The sequence below is a fragment of the Myxocyprinus asiaticus genome, chromosome 15 (assembly GCF_019703515.2).
Source record: "Myxocyprinus asiaticus isolate MX2 ecotype Aquarium Trade chromosome 15, UBuf_Myxa_2, whole genome shotgun sequence".
Taxonomy (NCBI): domain Eukaryota; kingdom Metazoa; phylum Chordata; class Actinopteri; order Cypriniformes; family Catostomidae; genus Myxocyprinus; species Myxocyprinus asiaticus.
Window position 1 is genome coordinate 1,657,602 of NC_059358.1, and position 23,710 is coordinate 1,681,311.

Sequence of the window (23,710 nt, forward strand, 5' to 3'; positions counted from 1 at the left end):
TCTTTAAAAGACCCACGGACACCTGCACCATAATAATGACTTTAATATCAATAATACACTTAATTGTACATTCTCTGATAAGCAAGTGTCAGACATGTGAAGAACAGCCTGCAATATGACACAGGGGGGTAGAATGAAGACTTGCTCCAAAAGGCTTCAAAAAGCATTCGAAAATGAAAGAGAGAGTAATAGAAAAAACACAAACATATGGCACTGCGGTTCAGTGACAGGCCATTTTCATACATGCAGTAAACTGGCGTCCAGGTAAGTACAAACATGCTCTCTATTTTAGACGATGAGACGTTGGTCCCATGACAAGTAAAAGTTCATAAATCAGCCTTGATTTTACATTTAAGACCAGATTCTGTACACTTCCTGCCCAGAATGCACAAACAAGGTCCTTTAATAAAATAATTCATAATAAAAGCTGATGGAATCACTGATGGAAGACCATGATATCGAAGGCATGGATAAAATGTCCATTTAGTAATACACAAACCATCCCATCTATGGTTCTGTCTGAAGTGCTCTAAATCACAAATAAATGCTATGACAAACAGCTGCCAGACTGCAAAAAATTATTTTCTTAATCAGTATTTTTGTCTTTTTTTTTTCCCCAGTAAAAATATCCAAACATCCTTATCACGTTACTCCAAACCAGGAGCAACGAAAAACGAAAACCTGTCCTAACCAGCCGACATTCAACTGAGTCCCTTAGAGGACATGGAGGGAATGTATTTTCTGAAGTAGTTTTGTGTTTCCTCGCAATATATTTTTCATTCCCTAGCAATTACGTTCCCTCACAATTAGTCGTGTTACCTCACAATAAGTTTTGCGTTACCTCACAACAGTTTTGCGTTACCTCACAATAGTTTTGCATTACCTCACAATAAGTTTTGCGTTCCTTTGCAATAGTTTTGCGTTACCTCACAATTAGTCGTGTTACCTCACAATAAGTTTTGCATTACCTCACAATAGTTTTGCGTTACCTCACAATAGTTTTGCATTACCTCACAACAGTTTTGCGTTACCTCACAATAGTTTTGCATTACCTCACAATAAGTTTTGCGTTCCTTTGCAATAGTTTTGCATTACCTCACAATAGTTTTGCGTTACCTCACAATAGTTTTGCGTTCCTTTGCAATAGTTTTGCGTTACCTCACAATAGTTTTGCGTTATCTCACAATAAGTTTTGCGTTCCTTTGCAATAGTTTTGCGTTACCTCACAATAGTTTTGCATTACCTCACAATAAGTTTTGCGCTCCATCATAATACATTTTGCGTTCCCTCACAATAGTTCTGCGTTACCTTCACAATTTTTGCATACCTTTGCAACAGTTTTGCGTTCCCTTGCAATAGTTTGCGTTCTCCCACAATAAGTTTTGCGTTCCTTTGCAATAGTTTTGCGTTACCTCACAATAGTTTTGCATTACCTCACAATAAGTTTTGCGCTCCATCATAATACATTTTGCGTTCCCTCACAATTTCTGCGTACCTTCACAATTTTTGCATACCTTTGCAACAGTTTTGCGTTCCCTTGCAATAGTTTGCGTTCTCCCACAATAAGTTTTGCGTTCCTTTGCAATAGTTTTGCGTTACCTCACAACAGTTTTGCGTTACCTCACAATACGTTTTGCGCTCATCATACATTTTGCATTCATAGTTTCTGCGTACCTTCACACTTTTGCATACCTTTGCAACAGTTTTGCGTTCCCTTGCAATAGTTTGCGTTCTCACAATACGTTTTGCGTTCCTTTGCAATAGTTTTGCGTTACCTCACAATAAGTTTTGCATTCCTTTGCAATAGTTTTGAGTTACCTCACAACAGTTTTGCGTTACCTCACAATACGTTTTGCGTTCCTTTGCAATAGTTTTGCATTACCTCACAATAGTTTTACGTTCCATCACAATACGCTTTGCGTTCCCTCACAATACGCTTTGCGTTCCCTCACAATACTTTGTGTTCCCACACAATAGTTTTGCGTTCCATAGTTGTTATCTCACAATAGTTTGCGTTCTTTTACAGTAAGTTTCCTTCGCAACAGTTTTACTTTACCTCAAAATAGTTCGCGTTCTCCCACAATAAGTTTTGCGTTCCCTCACAATAGTTTTGTGTTCCCTCACAATAGTTCTGCGTTCCCACACAATAGTTTTGCATTCCTTCGCAACAGTTTTACTTTACCTCACAATAGTTTTGCGTTCCATAGTTGTTATCTCACAATAGTTTTGCGTTCCATAGTTGTTATCTCACAATAGTTTTGAGCTCTCTCACAATAAGTTCTCCATTCCCTCACAACAGTTTGCGTTCATTCACAGAAAGTTTTGCATTCCTTCAAAAATATTTTGGGTTTCCTCATAATATGATAAACCCACATTAACTTTGAAGAAACACAAAAAAAAATTCAGAAAATAAATTACCTCCCTGTACTCTACAGGGCTACATACAATTGTGACTAGCAGCAAGAAATTTTGTTGATTGCTGTTTCTACGGTGTCATTTTGGGTAGCCCCTCCCACTGTGAAATCTCACTGGTAAATAGCATTTTTGTTGTATAAAGCATAGACCTAAATTTAGTTAGATTTATGCTTAAAAACAATAAAACTACTAACAAATGGGGTAAGAAAAATGAACAATTAATAAAAACAAAAACAAGTCATTATTTTAAACATTTTGCTTAATTTTTGGTTTCAAGGACGTTAAGAAATTTTTAAAGCAAGACAGAAATACAGATTAAGAAAATGATTTCTTTGCAGTGCAGAGGTATTGGCAGCGATGGCAGATACAATACAAAGACATTTTGTTTTATACAAACAGCCAGAGAGCTGCGACACACAGTACTCAGCTTGAAAACATGAGAGCCGAACATCAGCAGTCGTTTGTGCGAGTAGAAACCGGCGTTTATGAAAACGCTGTTGGACTGAGGCCGTAAACCTCATGGAAACCGTACAGATGGGTGTTTTTGGAATCCATATATGAAATGCATGATGGTCTAAGGTGCTTGAGTGAAATGCCAATGATGGATTTGTAAAGCTGCCCATGTGGGGATGGATTTATGGGATGTCTGAGGCGAAGATAGGAGCTGGTCCCCCATGATACGACAACCGTGTGGAGAGCAGCAGGTGTGTGACGCATTGAGTCTGTCCGTTTGTGCTTGCTCACACACCACCCTGGCCCCGCCTGGCCCCCACCCTTCATCCCCCCTCCTCTTCGCCGTGTGACGTCAGTACAGGCTCCAGGCGCGGTGAAGCTGAGAGTAAGACAGCACTGAGGATGAGGAGGAGGATGAAGACTCGGCAGGACCAAGCTGCTTTCCACACACACACGTTCAGTCCATCTTCTCTTTCTGCACCAGTTTGGGCGCGTCTACAAAGTCGCGGCCGTTGAAGAGGATAACACCTCCGGTCACAATGCTCGCTGTGCCCCAGAACAACACGTACGCTAATGTCTCCGTCCAGGTGTCGCCTGGATAATAGAATTTCAGAGGGAATAAGCAACGACAAACTCAGAATACAACAGACTAATATTAATCAAGTACTGCATGTCTTACCTGCCATCAGCAGACAGATTATACACATTGAGAATGCCACAACCATGATAATCGGCAACTGAAACAGACAGAAAAGGGACATTTAATAAAGCAATAGCCACAGGACGTCATGCTGAAAGGCATTTTTCATGGTACGCCATATGCAACAAGCTTTGCTCGTGATCTTGCTGCCTCTTTGGTGTGCAGGTGTTCTCTATAAACAAAGGAAATGGTTCCACCTTGAGGCTAATGAGTGAAAACGTGATTTTAGTACAAGTCTGTATATGCGTAATTTTTTAGGTGTTAGAACTTGTGCTTGTGAACTAAAAAATTCCACAAATTAAAATTCAGTAGTATACAGAAGAGTAAGTCGAAAGTGTTTTAATATAAACTTTTATTATATTGTTTATTATATAAATAGATTTACTATTGAGGTCTGCTACCCGTCCCAACCCTAATGGTTCCAGACAAACCGTTCACCGGGTTCGGGATTGTAATTAATTAAAAAATTAATTATTACTATTACCATCATATTTCCAAATATATAAATAACTACATTTATTTAATATATATTTATTTTATTTTATTTTTATTTAAGTGTAACGGGGTGCAATTAGCAATTTATTGTTTGATGATAAAAATAATCTCTCATATTTTTATTGATTGCATCAGTTTCTGCTGCTCTCTTTTTGTGTGCAGGCTGTAATTAATGAAGAAATAAATTATTATCATTAGGATTCCTCCGGTAGGATGAAACCTATTGTTTTTGTTAGTATTCTTCTTCTTCTTATTATTATTATTCCTGTAGCTGTAAATTGCCCAATAACTCAAGATATCCTTGGTAAAAGAGTAACAGCCCAAGAGTAACTAACACACCAAAAATGGCCCTTGTGAGCCTATAGGTGGCGCTACAGGCCACGCCCCAATTTGTCCATTTTCAAAGTGATGCCATTTCCTCCCCATAAGTCCAACATTTCTGAAACCTGGTATATATGCCTCATTTCTCATGAGGAACAAAAAAGCCTCTAGAACCCATAAAGTCCGCCATGATGGATTTTCCTGTACAATACAAATTTGTCCAAAACTACAAAAATCTCCTCCTCCTGAACCATAGCTCCAATTGACTTGAAACTCGGTATGTATGTGTAGGATACATGTCTTTCAATTTGATATTTATCAAAAATGAATACAATACAAAATGACAGAAAGGTGCGCATTTATGTAAATGTCCACACTGTCTCAATATCCATATGTCCAAAAAATCTAACGCCATTTTGACTAATGTTTTTTCCAACCTAACAGGCTTCAAGATGACATCACTCTGAAGTACTGTGCACAGTTTCACCTTGATATGTCAAAAGATGACAGAATTACAGTTTACTATTATTTATCGCTAATGCTAAAATAATGCTTTACAAATCCGCTAGTCATAAAAACGATACTTTGATTCAGTCACCAGTTCATATGAAGACTCTTGCAATGTTTAATAACAAATTAATGAAATGTTGTGTACATGTGTGAAGTACATGTCTCTACCATGTCAATTTTTACATAATTTGCAGTTTTGAGGAGGAAACCGCATTGCTGCTTACAGCTTTAATTATTAATTAGGTTACTTAACATTATAACATTATTTTTAAATGCGTGAGTTAGGGACTGTTGACATCTAACATGTTTTTGCATGCATCTGCACTGTTTCACAATTATTTTTCTTTGTAAACACACGCTGGATGGACGTCTTTGATCGTTGCGTACAGCAGTACAGCGCATGTCTCGCGCAGGACCGCCACATTTTTTAGACACTGTGTTGAGTTAACCAGCACTTTTAGACACCTACCTTCTGTTTGATTTGTTACACATTCTGCATCTGCGCAGGTTTCATAAAGATGAGACGTTCTGAAGACTTGTTATTATTTTAGAATACAAATATTATCTCGTGTTTTTAATGATCGCATCAGTTTTTGCCAATCTCTTTTTTTCTTTACAGGCTGTGAATAAATACTGCTTACTGTATGATTAGGAACATTACAGAGTTTTTGGCAACCTGCTAATGTTCGAGCACTCGAGATGTGGCAAGAGCAAAGCAGACATCATGTTCTTTGTTGCCAAGCTACTCAAAGCGGAAATGATTAAAAACAAAATGTTGGATATTATATTTGTATTTCTTACCGTGAGGAACTTCCAGTCTTTGGGTTCATGTAGAGGAGTGTTTATATCCGCCTCCTCAACAGCATAATTCCCCAGGAACAAATCAATGGAGTCCTGAATACACAGAAGAATAAAACCTTTGTTACCACACACACCTGTCTATTAGTATGTTCTCTTACCAACCCAGAATCTCCAGGAGATGCCCACCTGTCTAAAGCCATCTGAGAAGTTGTTCTTGTAGTATCTAATCATGGAGTTCCATCCGTCCATCAGCAGACCCCAATGAGTTCTCTTTCCTGTCCTGAACGCACACAGAACCAATCATTTATATACATAAGGCAATCCATCCCAGTCGGGCTGGGCGTTATTTTCACAATACTCCATGTTTCTTCTCACTCGTGTGAAATGTAAAACAGTCCTGCACACTGATAGCCATGCAAATATTTCTGTAGCTTATTAATGATTTGCAAACATATTTTCTTCATGCTGTATATACTGTCATACGACCCAGCACTATGTGCAACAATTTTTCTTTTTCACGCACAAACACACACACACAGAGTCGGGCAAAGCACTGCTTACCGTGTAAAATCTGTCTTTAGGGCTCCTGTGCCAGCGTACTGTTTGGCACAAGCATTGGCATTGTCTGCCCACGCTGAAGGGGCAGAGAGAGAGAGATGATGAAGACAGAACAGGATGAAATTAACAGGTGAAGAGGCCGGTTGGGGCAGGTCTTACCATTCTTGTATATTTTTTCAAAATCTGCCTGTTCTTCAATCCGCTGGCCCACATGAAGAACTCCCAATCTCTACAGAGAAACAACAACACATCAACTCCATTTCAAGGGAGTTTGACAAGTTGCCAGGCTAACAACACTAATAAGCCGGCCCAGGCGAAATCTGCAGATTTGTTTCCCTATATTCTGTGCTGATTTTGTGGGGAAATTGTGCAATAGATTCGAACATGGTAAAAAACAGCTAAAGCCACGTCTGCACCAACACGTGTTCATTTGAAACTGCACTGATTTTGCTACGCTTATGCCACTAATTCCTTTGCAAAACTGAAAACAGAGTTTGCAAATTAAAACGGATTAGTGTGGACGTGGTCTAAGAGCACCACACTCATATTGGTAGCTGAAGACACTGAAACTAGTCAAAAAATTTAATAAACAAGCATGCAAAGGGCAGGGGACGTGTAGAACTTTGTGATCCAAATCTGTGGAAATCTGCTGAGCTTTTCTGCTGAGTTCTGCACGTGCAGTTTCCGTGTGAGCCTGTTAATAAACATAAAAATACATAGCATGCATATAGATTGCATAAAAATAGTACATTTTTAATTAGAGTGAACTAATCGATGCTTTTGCTGTAAATAAATCCAGCAAACTGAATCTTATGATGGAATGGTTTTCTTCTGATGCAGCCCTTACAGTGGATGTAAAACGTCTACACACCCCTGTTAAAACAGCAGGTTTTTGTGATGTAAAAAATTAAACAAAGATAAATCATATCAGACGTTTTGCACCTTTAATGTAAAAATGACAACCTATGCAATGCCACTGAAAACCAAAGCGACACATTTCAGAGAAAAAAAATAAAAATAAAAAACTTAGAATAACCTAACGGCATAAGTGTGCACGAACATCCCTGAACTAATACTAATAGATGAAGCACCTTTGATTTTATTAAAGCACTCAGTCTGTTTGGATAAGAGTCTATTAGCTTGGCACATCTTGACTTGGGAATATTGTCCCACTCTTCTTTGCAAAAACATTCCAGATCTGTCAAATTGTGAGGGCATCTCCTGTGTACGGCCCTCTTAAGGTCCCCCCACAGATTTTCTATAGGTTTCAGGTCTGGGCCATTCCAAAACATTCATCTTTTGATTTAGATGTGTGCTTTGGATCATTGTCAGAAGGTTCTGTGCCAAAATTGACTGGTACTTGGAGCTATTCATGATTCCTCCACCTTCACTAAAAGCCCCAGTTCCAGATGAAGAAAAGCAGCCCCAAAGCATGATGCTGGCACCACCATGCTTCACCGTGGGTATGGTGTTCTTTTGCTGGTGTGCTGTGTTGTTTTTGCGCCAAACATGCCTTTTACAATTTTGGGCAAAAAGTTCAATCTTGGTCTCATCAAACCATAACACATTTTTCCACATGGTTTTGGGAGACTGGATATAGGTTTTTGCCGGGCTTGGATGTTTTATTTTGTCAGAAAAGGCTTGTGTCTTGCCACCCTGCCCCACAGTCCAGACAGGTGAAGAATACGGGAGATAGCTGTCACATGTAGGGAGCAACCAGTACTTGCCAGAAAGAGCTGCAGCTCCTTTAATGTTGCTGTAGGCCTCTTGACAGCCTCCCTGACAATTTTGGAGGGACACCCTGTTCTTGATAATGTCCCTGTTGTGCCACACTTTCTCCACTTGTTGATGACTGTCTTCACTGTGTTCCATGGTATATCTAATGCCTTGGAAACAATTTTATAGCCCTCACCTGAGCGATACCTTTCAACAATGAGATCCCGTTGATGCTTTGTAAGCTCTTTGTGGCCCATGGCTCTTGTGCATGCAGAAAAATCCTACAAGAACAGCTGAGATTTATTTTGAGTTAATCAGAGTCACTTCAGGTGAAGACAGGTGTGTGCTATCTCACATGAGCTTGATGATTGTTTGATTCTGAACACAGCCACATACCCAACTATAAAAGGGTGTGCACACTTATGCAGTTGTTATATTTTTTCTCTGAAATGTGTCACTTTGGTTTTCAGTGGCATTGCATAGGTTGTCATTTTTACATTAAAGGTGCAAAGAGTCTGATATGGTTTACTTTTGTTAATTTTTTACATCACAAAAACCTGCTGTTTTAACAGGGGTGTGTAGACGTTTTACATCAACTGTATACATATTTAGATTTCTGATTATTTATTTATTGTGCAATCAAATATTGCATTGTAACAATTACATCTGCAGGATTAAAATCTGTGTCCAAACTGTGCCACATGGCAATTTATTTACGTGCATTAAGCGATCGCACCTCTAACTGTGACTGCAGCGAGCGGCGCGCCAGCAGACTCTGAATAACATTAGTCCGATCCAGGCAGTCCATGCAGTTGCTTCGGAACGTCCCGTCCTGTTGCAGTTGAACTGTCCCATCTGAATCCACCAGGAAGTAGCTGTTCAAAAAAAAAAGTAAATAAACTCAATTATTTCATTGCAAAGCAAAAGTTAGCATTTGGTGTGAAGCGGTCCATAGGGTTGCAGCTTTTTAATTTTGTTGTTCTAAACATACGCAGGAAAATGTAGCACTCGATATACAATGAATAAACATACAGGACAGCGCAACCATCAAATCTGCAAATCTTTTGATCTGTGCTTTTCTTTCAAATGAATCAGCCCAACCGATTGGCAAATCACACCAATGAATCGATCAACAGGAATCAGACGACACTCACAGAATCGACTCGAAATCAGAACCGTTACTGAATTGTGTAGTTCTTAAAATGTTAATTTGTAAGTTCAGTCTGTAGTGAGCGGTTGTTTGTACTAAACACAACGTCATGCTCGTACCCAAACTCATCCTGCATTTCCGCCACCATGTCGACCAGTATCTGCAGGCGATGCCACCTCATCCGGCTGCACTCCTTATGAAAGTCAAACGCGATGTACCTGCAGGAGCACACAGTCTGTGAGACTCTAAACATGTATCCATATCGGCAGTGTTTATGTGAAAACATTAACTCGCTCACTTGATCATGCCGTTGCTCAGACTGCCCACCATCTTGGCAAAGGCCAATTCTAGCGGCTTCTCTGAGCCTTTCTGGTTTATCTGAGCATGAAACATGAACAGAAATGCAAGTTAAGACTTTAAAGAAATAATTCACCCAAAATGTTAATTATTCTTCGGAAAAAGACTCTCCTATAGTGTTCCACAGACTAAATGAAAGAATACAGGTTTGGAACGTTATGAAAGGGAGTAAATGATGACAGATTTTTCATTTTTTGGGGGGTGAACTATTTCCTTTAACCGTCTGAAAGCAACCTGACAGAGTAAATAGCTGACATAAGTTAAATGAGTTCACTTGTGCAATGTCTCACAGTATATGACATCTGTGGTTAACAGAGAAAATTGAGTAAACATACCAAGTTCAGAATCACTTGTTTGCCGTACGTTATGATCTGAGAGTCAAAATGCCTCTGGAAACCATCCAACTGTGAGAGAAGATACACAATAAAATTAATTAATATAAGCAATTTAAAGTGTTATCTAATCAGTTTTAAAAATGGTTCAAACAAAACATTTTTTTTTTTTTTTTTTTTTTGAGCAAGGCAGGAAAATTTTTTTATTGTATTTTTTTTTATCCCCTTTTCTCCCAATGTTGGAATGCCCAATTCCCACTACTTAGCAGGTCCTCGTAGTGGCGCGGTTACTCACCTCAATCTGGGTGGCGGAGGACAAGTCTCAGTTGCCTCCGCTTCTGAGACCGTCAATCCGTGCATCTTATCACGTGACTTGTTGTGCATGACACCGTGGAGACTCACAGCATGTGGAGGCTCATGCTACTCTCCACGATCCACGCACAACTTACCACACGCCCCATTGAGAGTGAGAACCACTAATCGCGACCACGAGGAGGTTACCCCATGTGACTCTACCCTCCCTAGCAACTGGGCCAATTTGGTTGCTTAGGAGACCTGGCTGGAGTCACTCAGCACACCCTGGATTCGAACTCGCAACTCCAGGTGATCCAAACATCATCTGCAGCCTGAAACTGAACTTTTGATCAGATTTTAGGAGTGAATGCACATAGCTGCATTGAGAGATATAGGATGCTCCCTTGCTCCCTATTTAGTGAATGACTTAACCTCCAGTGTGCTGTCTGTCTGCACTGGTCTCAGAACAGTTTGAAATGCACCTTATTTTCATCCTAACTCTGTATACAGCCTCTGGAAGCAACACTTTCCAGATAATGGATGCATCCATTGATTCTCAATGTGATAATGCACAGTGAATACAGGATTTTTATGGAAAGTTAGTTCTATTGTCCACATAGGTGGACTTTGTGTTTAACAGCATGCTGTTTCACGATAAATCAATGCAATTTTTAAAATGGCATGTCGGATGAAACTAGAGACTCTTCTCTTTTGACTCAAATAGGTTTTAATGTGAAAGCTTCACATGGTTTCTTACCAGATGTAGTTTGGTTGCGGTTTGTCCCAAAGACAAACTCGGCTGAGATTGGCACCATGTTGTTTTGTCACTGAAAGTTTAACATTTTAATGACAGCCTAGAGTCTCCTGAACTGAGATCAGTTGGTTTTAAAGAAATGAAACTAAGCATAGCTTATAGTGAAGCCAAATCTTAACGTCCACACAAGTGGACGCGGGTCTCACAAGGTAAAAGAAGTTTTTTTAAATAATAATTTTAGGGTTTGTTCCAAATTAATAATAATAATAATAATAATATAAACTGTATTTATAATGCACTTTTCTCATACCCAAAACACTAACTTTATTTTGTTTAAATTAATTTTAAATTAATTAAAAGAAATATCAACACAGTGCTGCACTGCAAGAACTATTCTTGACACAGAAAACATAATTTCTAAAAACAGAAAATGTATTCTTCCACATTTCTCACAGTAAATCTCAAGTAAATCTTACATGATTGACACTCTTGTTGATCTGTGGTTTCGGCTTGTATTTGAGATTTGGTCTCTGTGACCAGTAGAACGGGATAGATCCTCGAGTCTGTGGGAGATTAAAGGGTCAAAGGTCAAAGTTGTAGCAGTGGTCTACCCATAACTTTAAAGTTCAATTGGGGCACCAGACAGTTTAAATAAACTGCCAAATAAAATCAGAAAGCATGACCCCACTGAGCATTTAAGCAAAATTATTCACACTCATAGACTGACCAAAAATAAGGATTATAATTCAGTTCATTTTCAACATACAAATAACAACAAAAAAAAACTTTGGGGCGCTCGTTGCGCTCAAAGAAAACAAGAAACAATCAAAACAGTGTTGCAACAGATCAAAGGCCAATAAAGGAAATAATCAAACAAAACAAAAAGAGGAAATCTTCAGAGGGGTAAGTAATTTGCAATAAAAAATAGCCTTGATGTTTGTATGTAGTTTTTGTTTAAATCGTTAAACATCTTGTTGATGAATGGATGGGAGATCGAGGAAAAAGGAAGCTTGAAAAGCATGGGCGATTAATTCATTCTTAATTTCACGGTTACCAGGGAAAGTGTGTTGGGAGTATTATGCACGCAGTAAACTTTAAACAGGGAGTAAAAAGAGACTACCCAAACCCGTTTGGCGTGCCGCAGGTTCTTTGGAGTTCCTTTAATTCGTGCTGTATCTTCTCCTTGTGCCTATCCAAAGTCGGTTTTATTACAGACATTTATTTCATTCTTCATTCTGTCATTCATTCATTCTGAGTAAAATTAATGCATGACAGTGATCTTATTAGGAACTGCAACATACAACATTGTTTAATTGTAAGAATGATATTCTAAGTGATGCCATGCATATATACTCCGGGCAGGATGTAGTTTTGCATTGTCCTGCTGGAAAGCCACTTCTGAATGCACGTGATCTCCGATACGTCAGACATCACTGTCTTAAAAACCGTCAAGGGGTCTGGGTAGCTCAGCAAGTAAAGACGCTGACTACCACACCTGAAGTCACGAGTTTGAATCCAGGGCGTGCTGAGTGACTCCAGTCAGGCTTCCTAAGTAACCAATTGGCCCGGTTGCTAGGGTGGGTAGAGTCACATTGGGGTAACCTCCTCGTGGTCGCTATAATGTGGTTCTCGCTCTCGGTGGGGCGCGTGGTGAGTTGTGCGTGGATGCCACGGAGAATAGCGTGAAGCCTCCACATGCACTAGGTCTCCGCAGTAATGAGCACAACAAGCCACGTGATAAGATGCGCGGATTGACGGTCTAAGACGTGGAGGCATCTGAGATTCGTCCTCCGCCACCCTGATTTAGGCGAGTGACTATGCCACCACGAGGACTTAGAACGCATTGGGAATTGGGCATTCCAAATTGGGGAGAAAATCCAAAAATCAGAACAAACAAAAAACGTCATGCGTCTGTAATGGATATCATGACATGGGCCCGGAAAATCTTTGGTAAACCTTTGTCAGTCTACACTGTTCACCACTGCATCCACTGGTGCAAGTTAAGGCTTTGCTGTGCAAAGGAGAAGCTATACATCAACACTGTCCAGAAGCAACGATGACTTCTCTGGGCTCAGTCTCTTCTGAGATGGAATGTAGAACAGTGGAATCGTGTTTTGTGGTCCGACGAGTCCACATTTTAAATACTTTTTATCTGCGTCAAAGGTCTAAAAGCCAGTGTCTGTCATGGTACGGGGGTGTGTCAGTGCCCATGGCATGAGTAACTTGCACATGTGTGAGGGCACCATTAATGCAGAAAGACATGTAAAAAATTTGGAGCCATACAGGCACCAACTTTTCCAGGGACAATCCTGCATTTTCCAGCAGGACAACACCAAACTGCCTGAATACAAGTGCATGGCTGCATAAGTAAAGGGCGTGGATGCTAGATTACCGTTCCTACTGTCCTGACCTGTCTCCAATTGAGAATCTGTGGCGCATCATGAAGTAATAATACAACAAAGGCCGTGTACAATTGCGCAGCTGAAGACCTGCATAGGAAATAGTGATGTTTCACAGTGGTAAACACTCGACTGTCTCAACTTTCTTGTAGCATGTTGCAATCATCTGATTTGAAATGAGTGTACAGTTGTGCTAAAAAGTTTGCATACCCTGGCAGAAATGGTGAAATTTTGGCATTGATTTGGAAAATATGACTGATCATGCAAAACTGTCTTTTATTTAAGGATAGTGATCATATATGAAGCCATTTTAAATCATAATGATAACAGAAATCACCCAAATGGCCCTGATCAAAAGTTTACATACCCTTGAATGTTTGGCCTTGTTACAGACACACAAGGTGACACACACAGGTTTAAATGGCAATTAAAGGTTAATTTCCCACACCTTTGGCTTTTTAAATTGCAATTAGTGTCTGTGTATAAATAGTCAATGAGTTTGATTGCTCTCACGTGGATGCACTGAGCAGGCTAGATACTGAGCCATGGGGAGCAGAAAAGAACTGTCAAAAGACCTGCGTAACAAGGTAATGGAAATTTATGAAGATGGAAAAGGATATAAAAAGATATCCAAAGCCTTGAAAATTCCAGTCAGTACTGTTCAATCACTTATTAAGAAGTGGAAAATTCGGGGATCTCTTGATACCAAGCCAAGGTCAGGTAGACCAAGAAAGATTTCAGCCACAACTGCCAGAAGAATTGTTCAGGATACAAAGAAAAACCCACAGGTAACCTCAGGAGAAATACAGGCTGCTCTGGAAAAAGACAGTGTGGTTGTTTCAAGGAGCACAATATGACGATACTTGAACAAAAATGAGCTGCATGGTCGAGTTGCCAGAAAGAAGCCTTTGCTGCGCCAATGCCACAAAAAAGCTTGGTTATTTGGAGTGACGAGACCAAAATAGAGCTTTATGGCCACAACCATAAGCGCTATGTTTGGAGAGGGGTCAACAAGTATGGAAACGTAGTTACTGATAGTTCGTGATACCTAATGCATTCATAAACGTCAGCAAACAGAACCTTTTATAAAGTGTTTCCAAAATGAATGAAATTCGAAAAATGTGAAAAATGCATAATATGAACATTTATAATATGTAAAATGTGAATAGTTTAGAATAGAAAAACAGAGGGGGCCTAGGTAGCTCACCCCTGGAGTCACGAGTTCGAATCCAGGGTGTGCTGAGTGACTCGAGCCAGGTCTCCTAAGCAACAAAATTGACCCGGTTGCTAGAGAGGGTAGAGTCACATGGCGTAACCTCCTTGTGGTCGCGATTAGTGGTTCTCGCTCTCAATGGGGTGTGTGGATGCCGCAGAGAATAGCGTGGGCCTCGACGCGCTATGTCTCCGCAGCAACGCGCTCAACAAGTCACGTGATAAGATGCGCAGATTGACGGTCTTAGACGCGGAGGCAACTGAGATTCGTCCTCCGCCACCCGGATTGAGACGAGTCACTACGTCAACACAAGGACTTAGAGCGCATTGGGAATTGGGCATTCCAAATTGGGGAGAAAATCAAAAAGAAAAAAAGAATAGAAAAACAGAAGTGCAAAATAATTATTTTCCCCACATCAATCGTCATGTTATCATATTTCTTTTGTCTTTTTGTATCTTGAATTTATTTCACATTGTGGCTCTTTAAATTTTGTAAAATGTGTTCAACAGATCCAATCCATGTTCAAATGGAAATGATTTATTGTTAGAACAATAAAATTGCTTTTGTACCTCCATACTTTTTTAAAGCATTATTGCTAAGCAAACAAATAAAATATCGGCCTACAGTTTTTTTTTTTGTTAAAATTGTTGGTGTCGGCCACAAATGTTCATCCCATTGCATGCCTAATATATTAGATTAAAAATAATGCAAAATACAGTTTAATGGCCAGTAAGAAATATTTACAGCTGACACATTTTCTTAATTCACTTGCCATTGACAGGTGTGTAACTGGACGTTCTACGGCTGTACTTCTATTCAATGGGGACCAGCAAAATACCATGCAAACTGTTATTTAGAGGCTTTACAATTTCAGCGGCTTACCTGAACAAATGAAGCTTTTCCTCCATTATACTGCACAATCTGTTCAGTTTCAACAAAGTTAGCGGCATGACCCTCAGAGTCAATACCTGAAGAGAAAGAGATTAGTTTAGCAGTGTTTAGCAGCATATGAAGTACAAATGAAGAGTTTCAGAGGTAGAGGAATTCAACCACACTTCACAACCATTACCTCGGACGTAGTAGCGCACACCAGCCCTGAAGCAGCTCCTCCTGGAAATTATGTTCCAATCAAAGATTTTACCGTTGATGCAGCACGACTTCATGGTGATGACTGGGACAGTGATTTAAGGACTGCACCGTATAAAGAAACAATAACAGGCCCTATGAAATCTTATGGAGTTTTGTGTTCCTTGCCACAGTCGCCTTCAGCTTGCTCACTGGGAGTCTAAATACAATTATTATTTAATTATTTATTTTTATGCACAATTTACAATCATATTTAATCAAACTACACAATGATGACTCTAAGACTTTATAGATATTACAGTTTCATTTTCTGTAAATGCATGATTTCCTGTAAAGCTGCTTTGAGAGGATGTGTGTTGTGAAAAGCGCTATACAAATAAAACTGACTTGACTACACTGAATATTACATTTTACTATGCTGTAGTAGTACATTTCTGTCGCAGTTTCTTCAATTTCACGCGTCTTGTCAAATTGAGCTTTTATTTTGGCGGAAAGCCGAATGAAGCAATTTGAGTTTGTATGTTTTTGACGACAGCTTCACACCTCTGGATAAGCAGAACACTCTATGGCTTAAATGTGCTTATTAATCCGCAAAAGTCTGCGATTTAAATATATAAGTATATAGTCTGCATGCTGCATGCTTCTAGCTTAATGCACGCTCTGCTCTCTGCAATCCATTAAAAACATAGAGCACACATGACGCTTCTGATTATGATCAGGTGTTATCAATGTATGATCGGTCGGCTTCACACATTCCCTTTGAAGCGTGCTGCACATTCAGACTGTATTTATTTAATGAAACCTCAGCCTATTGTGATTTAATCATCACAATAAGACAAAAATGATTTTAATTTGATTAATATACTGTAGTTATTTCTGTTTTCATGACTGGATTCTGCGATTCCGTCCATGTTTTCTGCATATACTGTATATATATATATATATATATATATATATATATATATACACACACACACACACACACACACGCACACACACTGATCAGCCACAACATTAAAAGCACTGACAGGTGAAGTGAATATTGATTATCTCGTTACAATGGCACCTGTCAAGGGGTGGGATATATTAGGCAGCAAGTGTGTTGGAAGCAGGAAAAATGGGCAAGCGTAAGGATCTGAGCGACTTTGACAAGGGCCAAATTGTGATGGCTAGACGACTAGGTCAGAGCATCTCCAAAACGGCAGGTCTTGAGGATTGTTCCCAGTATGCAGTGGTTAATACCTACCAAAAATGGTCCAAGGAAGGACAGGGTCGTGGGCGCCCAAGGCTCACTGATGCGCTTGGGGAGCGAAGGCTAGCCGGTCTGGCCCGATCCCACAGAAGAGCTACTGTAGCACAAATTGCTGAAAAATGTAATGCTGGCCATGATAGAAAGGTGTCAGAACACACAGTGCATCGCAGCTAACTGCGTATGGGGCTGCATAGCCGCAGACCGGTCAGAGTGCCCATGCTGACCTCCGTCCCCCGCCAAAAGCGCCTACAATGGGCACGTGAGTGTCAGAACTGGACCATGGAGCAATGGAAGAAGGTGGCCTGGTCTGATGAATCACGTTTTCTTTTAGATCATATGGACGGCCGGGTGCGTGTGCATCGTTTACCTGGGGAAGAGATGCCAGCAGGATGCACTATGGGAAGAAGGCAGGCCGGTGGAGGCAGTGTGTTGCTCTGGGCAATGTTCTGCTGGGCAACCTTAGATCCTGGCATTCATGTGGATGCTACTTTGACACGTACCACCTACCTAAAGATTGTTCATGGCAACGGTATTCCCTGATGGCAGTGGCCTCTTTCAGCAGGATAATGCGCCCTGCCACACCGCACACATTGTTCAGGAATGGTTTGAGGAACATGACGAAGAGTTCAAGGTGTTGACTTGGCCTCCAAATTCCCCAGATCTCAATCCGATTGAGCATCTACGGGGTGTGCTGGACCAACAAGTCCAATCCATAGAGGCCCTATCACGCAACTTACAGGACTTAAAGGATCTGCTGCTAACGTCTTGTTGCCAGATACCACAGGACACCTTCAGAGGTCTTGTGGAGTCCATGCCTCGACGGGTCAGAGCTGTTTTGGCAACACGAGCGGGACCTACATGCTATTAGGCAGGACTCCACATGTTGTGGCTGATCGGTGTATATATATACTCTCTCTCGATGGATCGATAGATCGATTTTTACATTTTATTACATAAGGTTACATTATTAACCCTCAATGAAAAAAAAGAGACATTTTGAAGAATCTTCATGCAGCTCTTTTCATAACACAACAGCTCATAGTGACCACATGGGACAAGCTCCATTAGGTTGCTATTTAAGTTACATTTTCTATTGGATGGCTTCAGAAGACTTGGAATACCGCACACAAGTCATATTACTATATTTGTGAATAATTTTTGGTCCTTTTTGAAGCTTGACTCTCATGGTCACTATGAATTGTCTTTGCATGGAAAAGAGCTACATGAGCTGGTAAATAATGACAGAATTTTAGTTTTTAGGTGAAAACCACTGAAAACATGCTCGAATTACACAGTCATAATGCAGCATAAAGAAAGAGCCTTGTGACATCGTCAGTTTTTTGTAAAAAGGATACAGCCATGAACAACAGGATAGACAAATTTGTGTAGCTGTGAGAGAAAAACACAATGTTAAATGTGTGACACTCCAACATAGATTTTACTTGTTTATAATGGCTGTTTGGTTGAAATGATGGTTCCTCTAATTGAAAGAAGAAGAAACAAAATCACCCTTTTAAGCCATTTCAGTGCAAATATATAATATTGCAATCAATTCAAAATCGTCAAAAGGCTGAAAATATCTGGATATAATTTTGCTGTATCGTCCAGTGATACTTGTAACAGAATTAATTGTATCTAAATCTAAAAACACTTTTGTACCTCAGGCTGTGCTAGGAATTCTCTTAATAGGTGACCGTTCCATACAAATCTCTGATCGGCCTGTGAAAAAAAATAATAATAAAAGATACAGTTAACTCTTCTGCATCAAGCTTTAAGCATTGATTATAAGATTATTTCGCTAATAAGAATATAGTGGTGTCTCTCTCTCTCTCTCTCTGTCTCACCCGCTCCAATAAACTCATTTCCTGAAACTCGGGGCTGGTGTTGGACAGACGCTGGAGAGTGTGTGTCAGATCATAATCAGTAGCAAAGTAGAAACCGTCTGTGTTCAGGACGCTGTTGATCATACTCAGGAACGCCTTGTTGTCCTGCATCTGGAGGATTCAGATCAAGAATTGCAATTCAGATAAATTGGGCCACTTCTTGACAGTCAAGGTCTATTTACACAATGACCGAATTTTCAGGCGAACGAGTTTTTGAATAGGAACAATAGATTCACATGGCGCTATTCACACCGAACAGTCCATGACCATGAGGCTGTGTGTTCTTTTATATATATATATTTTTTTTATATTTTATGCATTACCTGTATTACTTAATGTACTTTATGTAACTTCATATGTATTTTTATTATTTACGTTGTGCTATATTATCAAGGCATTAAAAAAAGAGAGAATTTGTTTTCCGGAGTTCGTTTAGAATATAATTGTAGCAAAATACATGCATAAAAAAAAAGACAGATGACATAAGGATGCAAATGCAACAAAGCTCTTTACTCATCTCACTTGCACAAAAAAACAGATTCTATATTTCCTCAAAATGCATCAAAAACATGGAAAGAACATAATGAAACAATTATGCCAAAATAAGTCAATAAACGCCTGAACTGCGTTAAATATATTAATTTCATGCACTGACAGCTGAATGCTTAAAGGGAAAGTTCGCCAAAAAATGAAAATTCTCTCATTATTTACTCACCCTCATGATATCTCAGGTGTGTATGACTTTCTATCTTCAGCAGAACACATTTGAAGAAAAGTATAAAAATATCTCAGCTCAGTAGGTCCTTAAAATGCAAGTGTATGGTGGTCAGACTTTTGAAGCTTCAAAATCACAGACAGTCAGCATAAATGTCATCCATACGACTCCAGCGGTTAAATTAATGTCTTCTTAAGTGATACGATCACTTTGTGCAAATAAAAAAAAAAAGATAAATACTTAAGTACTTTTTAACTAAATCATCGTTTCCGGTAAGCGTCACAAGAAGGTTAAGGTCATGTGGTCTCTCGTGTGACGTATTCCCGTTGCCATGTTACAGACGTGATCTCACGTTCTCCTCTCGGTTGAGACATCCAGGATGAGCACACAAACACACCATTGTGAGTAAAGAAACACATAGATACAAATCTAAACCAAAACCAACCAAGCTTCAGCGTTCCTCCATCTCACTTGTAAACAGCGCTGCTCTTTCAAGACATTCATTTACAATGCTGTGAAAAAATATTTGCCCCCTTCCTGATTTCTTTTATTTTTGTGTATTTTTCATACTAAATTGTTTTTGATCTTCAAAACAGATATAACATAAAACAGAGGCAACCTGAGTAAATACAGTTTTCAAATATATATATATATATTTTACAAATGCAAAAAAGTTATCCAACTCCTATATCACCCATGTGAAAAACTATCTGCCCCCTTAAACTTAATATCTGGTTGTGCCACCTTTAGCAGCAACAACTGCAACCAAACACTTCTGATAACTGGAGATCAATCTTTCACAACGCTGTGGGGGAATTTTGGCCCACTCTTCTTTGCAGAACTGCTTCATTTCAGCCACATTGGATGGTTTTCGAGCATGAACTGCCCGTTTAAGGTCCTGCCACAGCATCTCAATCAGGTTCAAGTCAGGACTTTGACTTGGCCACTCCAAAACTTTAATTTAGCTTCTTTTGTGCCATTCAGAGGTGGACTTACTCCTATGCTTTGGATCATTGTCTTGCTGCTTTATCCAGTTGTGCTTGAGCTTCAACTCACGGAATGATGACCGGACGTTCTCCTTTAGGATTTTCTGGTAGAGAGCAGAATTCATGTTTCCCTCAATTATTGCAAGTCGTCCTGATGCAGCAAAGCACCCCCACATCATCACACTACCACCACCATGCTTGACTGTAGGTATTTTTATTTTTTTGTGGAATTCTGTGTTTGATTTATGCCAGATGTAACGGGACCCCTGTCTTCCAAACAGTTCCACTTTCGACTCATCAGTCCACAGTACATTCTCCCAAAAGGTTTGAGGATCATCAATGTGTGTTTTGGCACAATTCAGACAAGACTTAATGTTCTTCTGGGTTAGCAGTGGTTTTTGCCTCGCCACACTTTCATGGATGGCATTTTTGGCCAGTGTCTTTCTGATAGTGGAGTCATTAACAGTGACCTTTATTGATGCGAGAGAGGCCTGCAGTTCCTTGGTTGATGTCCTTGGCTTTTTTGTGACTTCCAGGATGAGTCGTCGCTGTGCTCTTGGAGGAATTTTGGAAGGTCGGCCACTACTGGAAAGGTTCACTACTGTGCCAAGTTTTCTCCATTTGGAAATAATGGCTCTCACTGTGGTTCTTTGGAGTCCCAGAACCTGTGATATAGCTTTGTAACCCTTTTTCCTCATCATTTCTGGAATTTATTTTGACCTTGGCATAGCTACTGGGTGAGACCTTTTAGCCAACTTCATGCTGCTGAAAAAGTTCTATTTATGTGTTGATTTGATTGAACAGGACTGGCAGTAATCAGGCCTGGGTGTGTCTAGTCCAGCTGAACCCCATTATGAATGCAGTTCTCTTTCGGTCGACATCTCACTATGGGACACGTCTCTTGCGTGGTCATCCATGAAGCCCTATGCAATCACGCCTAACAGGCACTTATCCCCTGTGTGGATCAGTCAACGCAGAGCACTGTCACACACACTTATACCGTGTGGATCAGTCAACACAGATCACTGTCACACACACTTATCCCCTGTGTGGATCAGTCAACACAGATCACTGTCGACACACAATTATCTCCTGTGTTGGATCAGTCAATACAGATCACTGTCACATGAGATCACATTATCCCCTAGTGATGGATCAGTGCAACGCAGCAGCACTGTCACACGCACTTCATCCCCTGACTGAGGATCAGTCAACGCAGAGCACTGTCACACACACTTATACCGTGTGGATCAGTCAACACAGATCACTGTCATACACACTTATCCCCTGTGTGGATCAGTCAACACAGATCACTGTCACACACGCTTATCCCCTGTGTGGATCAGTCAACGCAGAGCCACTGCCGGACACACTTATCCCCTGTGTGGATCTGTCAGCAGCCGAGCGACTGTCACTGACACACTTGAATCCCCTGCGTGGATCAGTCTACGCATGAGCACTGCCGCACACACTTAGCCCCTGTGTGGCTCAGTCGACACTGAGCACTGTCAGCGACACACGGATCCCCTGTGTGGATCAGTCAACGCAGAACGTTGTCACACACACGGCCACTGATATCGGATCAGTCAACACAGAGGCACTGTCACACACACTTATCCCCTGTGTGGATCAGTCAACGCAGAGCACTGCCACACACACTTATCCCCTGTGTGGATCAGTCAACGCAGAGCACTGTCACACACACTTATCCCCTGTGTGGATCAGTCAACGCAGAGCACTGTCACACACACTTATACCGTGTGGATCAGTCAACACAGATCACTGTCACACACACTTATCCCCTGTGTGGATCAGTCAACACAGAGCACTGTCACACACACTTATCCCCTGTGTGGATCAGTCAACGCAGAGCACTGTCACACACACTTATCCCCTGTGTGGATCAGTCAACGCAGAGCACTGTCACACACACTTATCCCCTGTGTGGATCAGTCAACGCAGAGCACTGTCACACACACTTATCCCCTGTGTGGATCAGTCAACGCAGAGCACTGTCACACACACTTATCCCCTGTGTGGATCAGTCAACGCAGAGCACTGTCACACACACTTATCCCCTGTGTGGATCAGTCAACGCAGAGCACTGTCACACACACTTATCCCCTGTGTGGATCAGTCAACGCAGAGCACTGTCACACACACTTATCCCCTGTGTGGATCAGTCAACGCAGAGCACTGTCACACACACTTATCCCCTGTGTGGATCAGTCAACGCAGATCACTGTCACACACACTTATCCCCTGTGTGGATCAGTCAACGCAGAGCACTGTCACACACACTTATCCCCTGTGTGGATCAGTCAACGCAGAGCACTGTCACACACACTTATCCCCTGTGTGGATCAGTCAACGCAGATCACTGTCACACACACTTATCCCCTGTGTGGATCAGTCAACGCAGAGCACTGTCACACACACTTATCCCCTGTGTGGATCAGTCAACGCAGAGCACTGTCACACACACTTATACCGTGTGGATCAGTCAACACAGATCACTGTCACACACACTTATCCCCTGTGTGGATCAGTCAACGCAGAGCACTGTCACACACACTTATCCCCTGTGTGGATCAGTCAACGCAGAGCACTGTCACACACACTTATCCCCTGTGTGGATCAGTCAAGCAATAAGAGAAAATTCACTTCCCCACAACACAGTTATACACAAGCACCCTGTAAAAACAGTGACAAACACCAATCTATTAATAACCCCCAAAACACATAAGAGATACCTGTGTGTTTCCTATTATTGCCACTAGAGGCCACTTTAGGACCAGCTATGGGCGAGATAGGGAATTTAAAGTCCTATCTACACATCTGGCAAAATGTACAGACTCCCAGTTGGTTCTGAACACAATAGAAAAGGGGTACAGGCTGCAATTTGCAAGAAAACCCCAGCATTTATCGGGAATAAAGCATTCAAAACTACAGAGGAAAAATGTCAAAATTCTGAGAAAAGAAATAAATTCTCCTCAAAGAGGCAATAAAGTAAAATGGTTTTAAGTTCATAATGTTGACACACAAATTCCTGCCTCATTCTGTACAGAGGGGACATTGGTTCACTTCACAGGGTTTTATAATGAACCCAAAGAAGAGTTTTTTAACCCCAACACAATCAATTATGATTCTAACTATTGTATGCAATCCTGTGGGGCCTACCCCAGCGCAGGGACCTCCTCTCTCTAGCGGGTGGGACGATATTCCATCCACATCCGCAGAAATGGAACCTCTGGGTTTAGCCCGTGAGAGGTCTAATCTAAGTGCTCTCGGCTTGCTCAAAATGTGATATTCACTAATCA

The 23,710-nt window shown here is 40.7% G+C and overlaps 2 protein-coding genes across 52 annotated transcripts in view; one reads left to right on the forward strand and one right to left on the reverse strand.

Moving 5' to 3' along the window:
* Window positions 1-23,710, forward strand: part of LOC127453218 (E3 ubiquitin-protein ligase znrf2-like) — a 425,349-nt gene that overhangs the window by 122,275 nt on the left and 279,364 nt on the right. The window lies entirely within an intron of this gene.
* The window catches only part of sacm1lb (SAC1 like phosphatidylinositide phosphatase b), a 35,088-nt gene continuing 11,403 nt past the window's right edge, over window positions 26-23,710 (reverse strand). The window contains exons 5-25 of one of the 50 annotated variants that reach the window (XM_051719293.1): window positions 18,651-18,800; window positions 18,466-18,525; window positions 18,162-18,195; window positions 15,538-15,639; window positions 15,351-15,436; window positions 11,333-11,419; window positions 9,812-9,880; window positions 9,418-9,497; window positions 9,239-9,337; window positions 8,706-8,844; window positions 6,413-6,482; window positions 6,257-6,329; window positions 5,882-5,975; window positions 5,696-5,788; window positions 3,548-3,605; window positions 1,776-3,462; window positions 1,413-1,599; window positions 1,159-1,222; window positions 1,032-1,116; window positions 969-989; window positions 26-883 (exon numbers count right to left, since the gene is read on the reverse strand). In XM_051719293.1, coding sequence (XP_051575253.1) covers window positions 3,326-3,462; window positions 3,548-3,605; window positions 5,696-5,788; window positions 5,882-5,975; window positions 6,257-6,329; window positions 6,413-6,482; window positions 8,706-8,844; window positions 9,239-9,337; window positions 9,418-9,497; window positions 9,812-9,880; window positions 11,333-11,419; window positions 15,351-15,436; window positions 15,538-15,639; window positions 18,162-18,195; window positions 18,466-18,525; window positions 18,651-18,800 — 1,431 coding nt within the window. In that variant the 3' untranslated portion in view covers window positions 26-883; window positions 969-989; window positions 1,032-1,116; ... (1 more) ...; window positions 1,413-1,599; window positions 1,776-3,325. Of the gene's footprint in view, window positions 1,223-1,305; window positions 1,621-1,775; window positions 3,463-3,547; window positions 3,606-5,695; window positions 5,789-5,881; window positions 5,976-6,256; window positions 6,330-6,412; window positions 6,483-8,705; window positions 8,845-9,238; window positions 9,338-9,417; window positions 9,498-9,811; window positions 9,881-11,332; window positions 11,420-15,350; window positions 15,437-15,537; window positions 15,640-18,161; window positions 18,196-18,465; window positions 18,526-18,650; window positions 18,801-23,710 lie in introns of those variants that run through there. The other 49 variants (XM_051719291.1, XM_051719282.1, XM_051719289.1 and 46 more) reach the window with 49 other exon arrangements.